This window comes from Lathyrus oleraceus, chromosome 7, assembly GCF_024323335.1.
Source record: "Lathyrus oleraceus cultivar Zhongwan6 chromosome 7, CAAS_Psat_ZW6_1.0, whole genome shotgun sequence".
NCBI classification, from domain to species: domain Eukaryota; kingdom Viridiplantae; phylum Streptophyta; class Magnoliopsida; order Fabales; family Fabaceae; genus Lathyrus; species Lathyrus oleraceus.
In genome coordinates, this window is record NC_066585.1 from 515,262,431 (window position 1) to 515,276,597 (window position 14,167).

Sequence of the window (14,167 nt, forward strand, 5' to 3'; positions counted from 1 at the left end):
ACCACAATACTCCACCTCCCACCCAAAATCAAACAAAAACTGATCTTCCCACCTCCAACCCACCTCTAACCACTACAAATGAATCCAATATATACCAACCCATCTCATCCTAATCCAACTGAACATATTTCTATTCCTACTAACCAACCTCCCAATCCTACATACATAAGAAAATCAACAAGAATTTCTAAACCCCATTTCTATCTACAAGACTACCATTTCTCATTCATTTTAGGTAACTCCAACCCTTCTCCACCCTATAATACAGGTACAAATCCTTATCCTCTTTCTAACTATCTCTCATATTATAACTTATTTCATCATCATAGTTATTTAATTTAAATATCTCCACCATTAAGGAACCTTCTTCTTACTCTTCTTCCATCATTGATCCATATTGGCAATAAGCCATAACTAATAAACTTAAATCTCTCAATAACACACACTTGGAATGTCACTACTCTCCCCATAACAAAAGAGAAATTGGTTGCAAATGGATTTTCAAGTTGAAATTTTTACCCAATGGTGCCATTGAGAGATACAAAGCTAGACTTGTTGCTAAAGGCTTGGGTCAAACAAAAGGGTTAGATTATTTAGAAACATTTAGTTGTCATTAAAATGACAACTATTAGGGTTTTATTTTCCATTCTTTCTTCCCTCAATTAACATGTTCATCAATTAGATATTAACACGACTTTCCTCCATGGGGACCTTGAGAAAGAGGTTTATATGAAATGCCGATTGGCCTTAATATACCCAAAAATATGGTATGTAAACTCAATAAATTTATTTATGGTCTTAAGAAAGTATTCGTCCATGGAATTATAAATTAACTAATATAATAATAGACATTGTATTCTCACAATCTAAGTCTGATTACTCTCTATTCATACATAAAACTAACACTGATTTTACTCGTGTTAGTTTATGTGGACGACTTGATTCTTGCAGAAACTAACATGAATAATATTACTGCTATCAAGAGCATTATGCATAGGAAGTTCAACATCAATAATATTTCTTCGTTTCTGTTTCAATTATGTTCTTTAAAGTTACACGCACTCTGATTGCCAAAATTGGTTAAATCATTATACTTATTTTTTCCAATTTATTTAACATACATACTAATATTGTGTCATGAAGTGTTTTTTAACATTATCTTTGATTTGTGATAAGCATTAGAGATAAAGGATTTATGTATCTTATGCTTTGCAACTTATCTTAGACATCAAGAATTGATGTATATGATTCTTTTCGAGACAACGGAATTTTTTTTCTTCAAATCTTAAATTTAAATGATGTGTATAAAACAAAATAAGAATGTGAATGAGATATATTTTGCTCATCAAATAACTTAAAACTATATGATGTTATTAGGTATAAATTTATATTAATTTTTTCATCCAATATTAAATTTAAATGATGTGTATAAAACAAAATTAGAATATGAATGAGATATATTTTACTCATCAAATAAATTAAAACTATATGATGTAGTTAGGTTTAAATTTATATTGATTTTTTTCTTCAAATCTTGAATTTAAATGATGTGTATAAAACAAAATTAGAATATGAATGAGATATATTTTACTCATCAAATAACTTAAAACTATATGATGTTATTAGGTTTACATTTATATTAACTCTTTCTTCAAATCTTAAATTTAAATGATGTGTATAAAACAAAATTAGAATATGAATAAGATATACTCCATCCGTCTCATATTATAAGCAAATTTCACATTTTTAGATTCATTAAATAATTAATGTATCTGGTCTATATATAGATTAAATACATTAGTTATTTAATGAATCTAAAAAGATGAAAATAGCTTATAATATGGGACGGAGGGAGTATTTTGTACATCAAATAACTTAAAACTATACGATGTTGTTAGGTTTAAATGTATATTAATCACACAGGGAAGCAAATGACACGTTTATCAAGTTAGTCCACTTTTATTAAGTTTCTCTTGTCCTCCATTTTAGTATATTTTCTTTCCTTCTTTAAGGCGACCTCATATATCATTTTTTTTTTGAAATAATTTTTAATGTTTTTTTTATGGAGAGGGAGTGATGAAGTGAGAAATATTTATTGGTTTAAATGGAATATTATTTGTTTGAAAAAAGAAAATGGAGGTATGAGAGTTTAAGTTAACCTCACTACACTACTACAAAATATACCTTCGATGACATAATATTACAACAACCATTTTGCCACCGTAGTCATATCACATTTTTTATGTGCATGCTTTTTTATTTTATTAAGAAACTTTTCATCGCAGGTCCTAAAAATAACCGTGGTCATAGAATTTGGATGATAAGCTTCGAATCCCAACATCAATATTTTTTCATTTTTTTCAATAAAAATAAACATGTGTCCCTTCACATTTATTGTTATTTAAAAATTGAAAGTATAACAACTACGATTGTTTCATTCAACTGTGGTTATATGTTCCATATTTCACTACGTTTGAAGCTTGCAACTGTTGTGAAATTATTTCACACAAAATTAAAACATAATAGGTATTTCATTTCATTCATAACACACAATGGTGCCCTAGTAAACGAGGCGATAGCGATAGAAAAATCTTCATCGTTTCCATTCATATCTGGAAACAAATATCATTTATGGAAACGAAATCGTCATCCTCTTCGAATTACGGTACCTTATCATTCTCTCTCCGATGCTACTGAATGTTTATGTTCTTCGCTAGGGTTACTGGTTTCTTTTTTTATCAGATAAATGATATTCGCTTTGTTGCATTTCATGAATCAACACTTTTGGCATTAACATTGTCATACTTATTGTTCATGTTGACATGTTCATGTTTTATTTAGATTTTGTGAATATACTTTAGGTTTTGGTATTGGACATGCATATGCATATAATCATATTAGGATGTTGAGGGTGTATCATTAGTGTTCCATTCACATTATTCTTTTGATATAAATCTCAAAATTTATTATGGATCGTAGTTGGATTAAAGCTGATAGATTAGGTCCGGTGTATGAGAAAGGAGTTCTTGAATTCCTTGAATTCGTCGAAAAAATATTTCTGACAATAATGGTATTTTTTATTGTCCTTGTGTTGTTTGCGGGAATATCAAAAAACGAAAAAATAAATAAATATTACATCATCTATGTTGTGATGGAATATATCAAAATTATACAACATGAACGTGGTATGGAGAAATTGATAATAATCTAAATGCGACGTCACAAATGGATGTAGATGATGAAGATATGGATGATCGACTAGAAGATATGTTATGTGATATTAGAGAATCGTCATATATGAAAGCCCATATTTATGATACTTTATGCAGGGACAAAGATCCAACTTTATATAATGGGTGCACCAGTTTTAACGATTGTCTGTGTTGTTAAAACTGTTTAATCTGAAGGCAAAAAGTGGGTGGTCGGATAAAAGTTTCACATAATTGCTTGATTTTTTGAAATAAATGCTACCAAAAGATAATAATTTCTTGTATCGTTGTTATGAGGCCAAGAAGATATTGTCAAATGGGTTTGTAGTATGTCAAAATACACACATGCCTTAATGATTGCATATTATACAAGAAATAGTATGAAAATTTAGATCAATGTATAAAATGTGGTGAGTCGCTCTACAAGTTGAAGAAAAACAATGATGATGACAATGACAATATTAGCAAGAAGTGTTCTCCTGCTAAAATATTATGGTACTTGCCAATAATTTCAAGGTTAAAGAGACTTTTTGTTAATGTGAATGACACAAAAAATATTAGATGGCATGCAGATGAAAGAAATTGTTACGGAAACATTCGTCATGTCGCTGATTGTTTGCAATGGAAGAAAATTTATTCATTGTTTATGGATTTTGGCCTTTAGCCAAGAAACCTCAGCCTTGGAATTTCCACAAATGGAATGAATCTCTTTGGTAATCTGAGTACTAACCATTCTTCGTGGTCTGTTCTTCTCACGATTTACAACATATCTCCTTGGTGTAGTATGAAGTGCAAGTATATGATGTTAAGTATGATGATTTCTGGACCAAGACAACCTGAAAGCGACATATATGTTTATCTAAGTCTATTAATTGAGGATTTAAATTATTTATGGGATAAAGCTGTTGACGTTAGTGATGCATATTCTGGTGAAAAGTATAAGATGCGTGCAATGTTATTTTGCACAATTAACGATTTCCTGCATATGGTAATTTGGATGGATATAGTGTTAAAGGACATAAAGTGTGTCCAATATGTGAATCTAATACATGTTTTCACCAGCTTGAGTTTGGAAAAAACACTTTTTACCTTGGGCTTCAGAAATTTCTAAAACCCAATCATCCTTATCATAGATTGCGGAAGACTTTTAACGGGGAGCAGGAGCTTGAAATCGCTCATAAACCTTTAACAGGCGATGAAGTTTATCAATGACAAGAACACCTTATTGATGTATTTTTAAAGAATAAAGATGATTTGGTTGATATGAATATTTGGAAAAAGAGATTGGTGTTCTTTGATCTTCTATATTGGTCTAGACTCGATATAAGAAATTGTCTTGATGTGATGCATGTGGAGAAAAATGTGTGTGATCGTTTGATAGGAACACTTCAAAACATTCTAGGCAAGACTAAAGATAATAAAAATTCTTGTTTAGATATGATGGAAAAAGATCTTATTTGCCTCCGGCATGTCACACTCTATCTAAAAAGGAAAATATTTATTTTTGCGAGTGTTTGCATGGTATCAAAGTTTCCCTATTCTTCAAATATCAAGAAAATTGTATCAATAAAAGATCTCAAGTTAATTGGCTTAAAATCTCATTATTGTCATGTCTTGATGCAACAACTTTTACCAGTGTCTATCCGTGGCATCCTTCCAAAAAATGTAAGAGTAACTATAACCAGATTGTGCTTATTCTTCAATATTATATGTAATAAAGTTATTGATTTAAAAAAGTTAGATGAATTAGAAGATGAGGCTGAAATAATATTATGTCAATTGAATATGTATTTTACTCCATCATTTTTTTGACATTAGGGTTCACTTACTTGTTCATCTAGTCAGAGAAATTAGATTTTGGAGTCTAGTTTATTTAAGGTGGATGTATCATATAGAGCGATACATGAAGATATTTAAAGGATATGCGAAGAATCATCACCGTACGAAAGCTTTGATCGTTGAAATGTACATCACAGAAGAAGCTGTTGAGTTTTGTTCAAACTATTTGTCGAAAACATAGTCTATTGGAATTTCCAAAGTCTTGTCATGTTGATCGATTTGAAGGTAGAGGTACTCAAGGTTTAAATGTTAAGTCAATGGATTGAGATGTAGTATTTGAAGCACATTTTTATATATTGAATAATCTTAGGGTAATTGAACCTTACATAGATACTCAGAAAACAATTATAAAGAAAAAATATTCATGAATGAATGAAAAGTGGTTATTGACATGACACAACAAGGAAATAATAAGTTGGTTTAATAAGAGGATTTCTAATGATGATGCTGCATCTGAGACAATTAAATGATTTTTGTAGATGCCAAAATTTACTGTGATAACTTGGATGGCATACAAAATTTCTAATTATTCCTTTTATACAAAAGCGAAAGATGATCGTAGTACAATGCAAAATATTGGGGTTATTGTTGAGTCTAAATCCATGTATTTCTCTAGTTTGAAAGATAAGAATCCTATTTTGGCAACCACCGCGTTCTATGGTGTTATTTAGGAGATTATGGCGATTAATTATGTTATTTGCAAAGTACCATTATTTAAATGCATGTGGCTTCCCAATAACAATGGTGTACAAACTGATGAGTTAGGATTCACATGGTTTGACCTTGGCAAGGAAACTTATAACACCGAACCATTCATCATGGCTACTCAAGCAAAACAAGTTTTTCATGTGACAGACCCTACGGACTTATCGAGGAGATGGTCAATTATTCTCAAAGGAAAACAAATTCCTCATAGTGATGATGAGAATTTTGATATTCCTTCCACTCTTTCTTATGCAACATAAGTGTCTATTTCATATGAAGAAATTGATAAAGATGATGTACATTCCATTCGTAACGATCATCAAGAAGGCATGTGAAAAAATTAACAAGTAAGTATTTTATATTCTTCATTCATAATTTATTGTATGTTATAACTTAAAATGATGTTATTTTCTAACAACTATTATTTGAAATTATAGGTGTTTAAAGTCAAGACACCAAGGGACAAGACACCAAGACAAAAAGATAATATTATTTGATGTAATGATGTATCCATTGTAAGTTGTTTTGTGCCATTTTGGTTTTGATATATACAATATTTTATTCCTAATGGAATTGTGTCATTGATATAATACAATTTTTGGTCTAATTCAATTCACAAATGGGTGTATTGCTGCTTCTGATCTTATACGATTCAGAAATATTCAAGTAAAAAATTTGGGAATACCATAAAATTGAAAAGTATATATTAAAAAAACAAATAATATCACAAAGGTTTTTAATTCAACCGTTGTTATAAGTAGAGCGTTATCCAAAATATTAGAACTCAAGAATGACGTTGTTGGGATTCGAACCAAAGACCTATAAATTATTTCACAACAGTTGTTTTCTTTATCTGTTGTTATAAGTAGCGCACGACCTAACTTATAAATAGAGTCACTTGCCAGTGTGGAAACCATTAATTGGTTGTTTAATAATATTAATTGGAGAATATAAGATGAGTCTTTTACTCTATTTCGGATATATCCTTGGTTTGATGATACATCTTTGAAGGTAAGATTTAGTAGCACTACTACAAATAACACATCTCACATCAGACATAAAATGACTTTTACCTCGGTTACATTGTCGATGTAACGAAGAGTGACATGAAAACTTGTCACCTTACCCCTCGGTTTTGCAAAAATCGGGGTTATAATGGAAATGATCATTTGTTCGATCCCTAGCAACAACATATTTTGAATTTCAAAATTATGAAGCGCATCCCACTTTACCTCTTGGTTTTATATAAAATTCAAGGTAATAAGTTATGTTGCTACGTTGATTTTAGTTAATAGTTTGGGGGTTAAATGTTATCTATTGCCATACAAGTTAAGTTTATATCTTCGTGTGAGGTTCATAACAAGATAAGAAGACACCGACTCAATGTGATCAGATGTGATCTATATCTTCGTGTGAGAATGGTGATTTTTTTTGCTAAACTCCTATAATTAGAACAAAACTTAAATTTTGATAAGTTTACAACAACAACATTAACTTAAGAAATATATATATATATATATATATATATAATATATATATATATAATATATATATAGATATATATATATATATATATATATATATATTATATATATATAGATATATATATATATATATATATATATATATATATATTACAAGTATATGGATTAAGCTAATTGTTGAGAAAATAAGAACAATAAAAATTCTAGGCACACGGAAGTATACCCACACAAAAAAGAGAAAAAAATTCAAAAATAAAACTTACAAATTCATTATTCAACTTCTAATTTTTACAAAACAAAATTACAGACTCTCTCATTAAATTGCAATTTTTAAGGAGAAAATAGCGAACCCTCTAAACTGCAATTTTTGAACGGAAAAATTGCAAACCCTCTCTCAATACCAATTTTTGAACGGAAAAATTGTAAACCCTCTCTCAATTACAATTTTTGGATGCCAAAATTGTAAACCCTCTCAACAAACTATTTTTGAACGGAAAAATAGAAAACTCTCTAAACACACAATTAGCCAAAACTTCAATACACCCACAAGACTATATTTTGTTATTGTGTAGAAAAGTAAAACTAATTATCTCTATTTATATTAACACTCAAATTCTATTTTCTTTCTACTATCCGATGTGAGAGTTTGATGAATTTACTATTTGACCCAACAAATCCTCCATTCATCCAAAGTCTCACATATCTTCACTTTGTCTTTAACTTCATCTTCAAAACAATCATTATAATTATAATGATTAGTCATATTTGTATAATTATAATTTTCTGTTATTCTTCCTTTCTTGTTTGATCAGAACTTTTTGTGACTCTTCATTCCTCCTTGATCAAAATCAGACTTTGATACCAATTGTTGGAAAAATAAAAATAAAAAACGAATTTCTATGCACACGAAAGCATACCCACAAAAATAAAAAAAGCAAAAAATTCAAAAACAAAACTCACAAATTCATTATTCAACTTATAATCTTTACAAAACAAAATTATAAATTCTCTCATTAAATTGAAAGTTTTAAGGAGAAAATTACAAACCCTCCAAACTGCAATTTTTGAACAGAAAAATTATAAACTCTCTCTCAATTATAATTTTAATCAGAAAATTTACAAACCCTCTCTTAATTACAATTTAAGGACGAAAATATTGCAAACCCTCTTTCAATTACAATTTTTGAATGAAAAAATTTTAAATCCTCTTTCAATTACAATTTTTGAATGAAAAAATTTCAAACCCTTACAACAAACTAGTTTTTAATGGAAAAACAGGAGACCATTTCAATAAACTATTTTTGAATGGAAAAATAGAAAATCCTCTCTAAACATAAAACTAGCAAAATTCTCAATACTCCCAAAATACTCTATTTTGCTGTTGTGAAGAAAAGTAAAACTAACTATCTCTATTTATATTAATACTCAAATTCTATTTTTTTCCTACTCCCCGACGTGGGACTTGGATGAATATACCTTTTGACCCAACACTAATACCTTAAGCTTAGTCCATCCATTTGTAATACCTCCGGACACAATATCAAACATTTCTCTCATTACATAGTATTCACAAGAATAATTGTCGGGTTGTTTTTATGACTACAAATAATTTTCATATTTTTATATCACTAATACACACAAATAAAAGAATGTCAAAACGCACAAGCAATATACTTACTTTTGGATAATAAAACAATTTCTTTCTACCAAGTACATTATATTTAATTGCATTGTATCTCTCCATTGCTCTACACATGTAGGTTAAATTAAACATGAATAAAAACTATTCAAAACTAAAGGTAAAATTTGAGTATTAAAAATAATATCACCCACTCACTCAAAGTGTTAATCATAACTTCATCAAGTTCCTTGTGCAACGAGTGAAACATAACTACAACATTTTGCTTCTGACATATAATAATTAGTTGTCAATGATTACTGCATAAACATTGAGAATAGTTAGTAATATGTATAAAATGGATTTATAAATGAAAACACAAATTAATATATACTTACGGACGGAAAAACGGGATCAAATAACATTCTTTGTTCTTGTTCCACAACTTCTCTTGTACGTAAAGTGCGATATTATTTGCTATCATACCATCATGAAGGCTAATGTGCCCTGGATCTATGAAACAATACTTTCTTAAATTCCTTTCAACACACATATCATGCAAGAACCTACAAGAGTCAAGTCTTTATGTTAAAGCACGAGAACATATGAACATAAATATAAATCAATAAAAACATTATACTTAGGAGAACCACAATTGTAATATGGTAGTGTCTAGCCATTCGCCACCCTTTAAAAATTTCATAATAGAAGTCTTAGGAAGTACGTAAAATTGATCTAGATCATGACTTAATTTAATATTATTGAAAATGTCTGGAATACTATCTAATATCATTAAAAGTCTCTTAGTGTTATCTAGTTGTGGTGGTGTGGTTTCAATATTGTCCAGTTGCGTAGAACAACTTTCTTTCGTGGTTGTACCATCCATAACTATCATGAATGTACAATTGAGCATTTGAAATTGTTTGGTTGAGTAGACCCAGTCAATTCAATTTATGCATCATAAAAAAAACAGAAATACAATACAAAAATTAAAATACGCAAAAAATAATAACAACAACATACAACACAACTTTTTTAATTATACTTATACCTCAAGTACATCGCGGATACACTTCTCAGACATCTTCTCAAACTCTTTCTCATTCGACTTCTTTCGCTACTCCTAGGCCAACCTCTCTCGCTCATCTTGCTCCTTCTGGACACTTTCTCGCACCTGGTGCAACAAACTTTCACTCTCCTCCTGAACCCACTTCTCCCTTACCTCACTCACCTTTACAACAACTATTTATTCGATCTTTCTCCTATGGTTTACTTCTCTAGATTGTTCAGATTGCCCAAAACGTGACTTGAATAAAACGCCTCTTTCAAGACCACGGACACACCCAGGATGCTCCTCGATTTCAATTGCTTCTACCAATATGTCATGACGACCTTATAGAACGAAGAGGACGATTTTGTATTGTTCAACTACTACATCCTACATCACATATAAAATTTCATCTTTACCAAATTGATTTAACTAAAATAAATATTGTTGAAAAGTATCTACTTACAATCTTTTCAGCCACTTCACGTGTAGCCTCTGGTGTGAACTCGCCTCTTTTTTTTACGTGCCCTCTTCTATTTCTCATGGTGTGATGGTGGAGATGGAGTGTGATCAAGGCTTTTAAAATCTCCACCTCCAATTCCCTTTGTTTGTTTCTTCAATCATCTTATTTTCAAGTTTTTCATATCCTTCACGAGATAACCTATGGGGATAGATATTTCTAGATCTATGATCCTTTCTGTTTTTTTCTCTTAATCAAGAATTCAAAAGTGGTGCGAGACTTTACAAATTTCTCCCAAACATCCTGATCAATAAATGAATACATCAAGTATGGAAGCTTATCTTCATCACTTGGATGAGTAATATAATTATGGGCGAGCTTTGTCTTAAATCCCCTCAAACGCTTACCAACATATGTAAGCAATTTCTTTTTTACCATACTATCCTCTGGACTAACATCAAACACCTCCTATGTTTACACAATACAGTTGTTATTAGTATTAAACTAAACAAAAAATAAATGATCATATACACTTGTAAAACAAATCATAAAATTTAAAATAAATACCGTAATATCGGTCCATATGTTGTTTTCAATCCATCGCCAATGTCGTGCCAACTATCTATCAAAATACTCACTTTAATTCTACCTTGTAACACGATGTAATCTATAAAATCCTCAGCATTTTCACCATAAGCCCTGTCGATTGCAACATCAACTGTAATCGGGTAGTGAACACTATTTTCATGGGCTTTTTTCACCTTGATATATATCATGACACCTCTAATTTTTACTTTATGTTTTTTATTGAAGGAGGTTGCAGTAGATGTTGTATTGGAGGTGCTTGTCGAATCAGCCATAACTATATAAATAAAGAAACATACTAACTAACTCAATTTCATTGATAAACAACACATAGAAATATACTAAGAACATTTCAGTGATCAAAATGGAAAAACAAATGATTAAGAGAAACTAAATCCATTTTAGTGATACTAAAGCCATTTTAGTGATACTAAATCTATTTAAGTGAAACAAACGCAAGTGAAAAACAACTCATAGAAGACATTGGTTTAATAGGTGCTAAAATAAATGATCAAAATGGAAAAATAAATAATCACGAGAAACTAAAGTCATTTCAGTGATACTAAAGTCATTTCAAGGATATAAACCTAATGTTGGAAGAAGAACAACCGTGAAAAAGAAGAACAAATGTACCTCAGACATGATGACTTTTGATGATCGAGTGTTGATGAATACTATTGTTGGAAGAGTTTTGATGAGAGTGACGATGAAAATCACCTAGGCTTTTTGCGATGAGAATGACAATATGAAGTTTGAGAATTGATATGTAAATGAAAAATTAGAGTCCAGTTCTCTGAAGTATTTCATGCAAAATAGAAATCATGTCGATTTTCCCAAAAAAAGACATGTATGTTTTAATTAAAGATATATATAAAAAATCACCATAGCGCCATATTCTAGAAATACATTTAAAATATCAATCACGTCGGTTTTTTAAAAACACCGAGGATTTGAATATATAAAATTAAAAATTAAAAATGGATTTTGAAAAAATTGATTTGAAAATATTAATGCAAAATATATTACCTCTTAGTTGGACCATGTAACTGAGGTTAATATTAAAAAAAATTGAAAAAAAAATATTAACAACGAAAAAGGGAAGCTGGAAAGACGTCAACTGAGAAATACTAATTAAACCATTGAAAAATAAAATAAAATTCAGTAACAAGGATTCAAAGCGAGCTCCTTTATAGTTATATTCCCTCGGTTTTTAAGAAATTTGAGGGAATATGTTTTGTATATTTTTTTAAATAGAACATGACACTCCCTAGATACATTTCCTCGATTTTTTATTATTCTAGGTGAAAACTTCGTTGTAAAATATCTTATTTGTAGTAGTGTAAGATATTTGATTTAGCTGAGATGGGGTGGGGGAGAACGATGAAGCGTGGAAGTGGCGTAGGCGGTTGCTTGCTTGGAGGAAGTTCTCATTATTTTACTCAATCAGTTTCTTTGAATTTGTTAATTTGCGTGTATTTGTTGCTATACTCTTTGGTGTTGTTGGTGCAGATTAAGGTTAGGTCTTCAAATAGAAAGAATTATAGTGTTAGGCCAAATTACATTGGAGTTGTGTTGCCTAGGTCTACTTGTGATATTACAGGTCTCTCTCACACACACTCACACATATATAATGTATAATTTCACATTGTAGTTACAATGAGAGGACCAAAGGAAGCACCTCTTGACATGCAATGCAAAGATAAGATTATCATTCGAAGCATAGTTGCAAAGCACGAAACAATCATAAAAGATATCACTTCACAAATGGTAACTCTCTCTTTCTTTCTCTGAAAAACAACAATATGTTTCTTGATAGATATTAGAGAATCATAACCTAACATATACATATATTGCATAATTTAATTAGAGAATCATAACCTAACATATACATATATTGCATAATTTAATTGTTTTATTTGAACTTTGCATGTAGTTTTATAAAGATTCCGGCTATGAGGTTGAAGAATGCAGATTGAATGTTGTTTATGTCGCTCCTCCTCAATGAACATATTATCATGTTTTGTGTCTACTCGATTCAACTAAATGATTGATTTATTGCATGCATTTAATTCTTTTATGCCAAATCCTAATATAAACAACAGTCTTTTTGTTTTCTCTAATAAATGGTGTATTTAAAGCTTTGTCATGAGAGTTTTTTTTTTTTAATTTGATATCTTGCATTGCGACTGATTAATTAATATAAAGAGACCAATCTAATCGATCAATATTTTCTATAGGTAAAATTATCGACTAATATTTGAGGTTAGGGAAAAACTCTGTACGATTTGTCTAAATATAATAATTTTTAGTATCCAGTAAGATTTGAATCTAATCTTAAGAAAAATACACTTTCAAGGCTTAAGTCTTTACCAGACCAATCCATTCAAAAAAATTGTCATAAGTGTGAATTTTTTATATAAAAATGTAAGGGTGATTAGGACATTAGATTAAATTAAATAATCAAACTAAAGAGAATATTATAGTTAGAGAGCAAGTGAACTTCTGCTCCATTATGCATTAAGGAGGATGAAAATTTTCTATGCAAATTTGATGTATAACCACTTAATTATTATTATGCATGATGACTTGCATTTTCTTTTGTTTTTGTAATTTAATAAAATATTCAAACTTTGTTTTTTTAATCACCGTCCATATGGGTGTTTGTACATATTTTGGGTTGGTTTTGGCTAAAATTAGAAGGGACTTTCTTATCACTTTCTATGGGTTGGGAAAGCAACCTTTGGAAACCCCAAAAATCCTTTCAGATTCCAGAGATGCATCTTCGGATGCATTTTGTCTAAAAGCTAAACGTTAATTGATTTAAAGATACATTTTTGTAATATTTTAAAACATACACCATACATCACACTGTGAGGGTATTTTACATGTTTATTGTTTCGGGGATGTATCCCTGTTTAGGGTTTTTAGAGATACATCTCTGTACCCTATCAGAACGGTGTAGGTTATGTTTTGTTTATGGTTATTCATATGAAGATGATGATTTAAAAATGTTATGTGATGAGATTTAAACCATACAATCGATATGCAAAAAATGACATATATAAATCCACATGGTAAAAAAAACATATAAATAAAGTCGAAATACACGATAAAGTAGCATGAAGTGAAAATAAAATATAATCCATAATAAATCCAAAGTACAACTACTATAAACTACTGCATTACTTTGTATGCCTGACTACATCTCCTCTGACTCCT

The 14,167-nt window shown here is 29.9% G+C and overlaps 1 protein-coding gene across 1 annotated transcript in view; it reads left to right on the top strand.

Annotated features, from left to right (window-relative positions):
• LOC127104679 (vesicle-associated protein 1-1-like) overlaps positions 1–13,033 on the top strand; it is a 52,105-nt gene extending 39,072 nt beyond the window's left edge. Inside the window, exons 3-5 of the mRNA XM_051041850.1 lie at positions 12,458–12,548; positions 12,600–12,715; positions 12,882–13,033. Coding sequence (XP_050897807.1) covers positions 12,458–12,548; positions 12,600–12,715; positions 12,882–12,953 — 279 coding nt within the window. The 3' untranslated portion in view covers positions 12,954–13,033. The remainder of the gene's footprint in view (positions 1–12,457; positions 12,549–12,599; positions 12,716–12,881) is intronic.
• Positions 13,034–14,167: the final 1,134 nt, after the last annotated feature.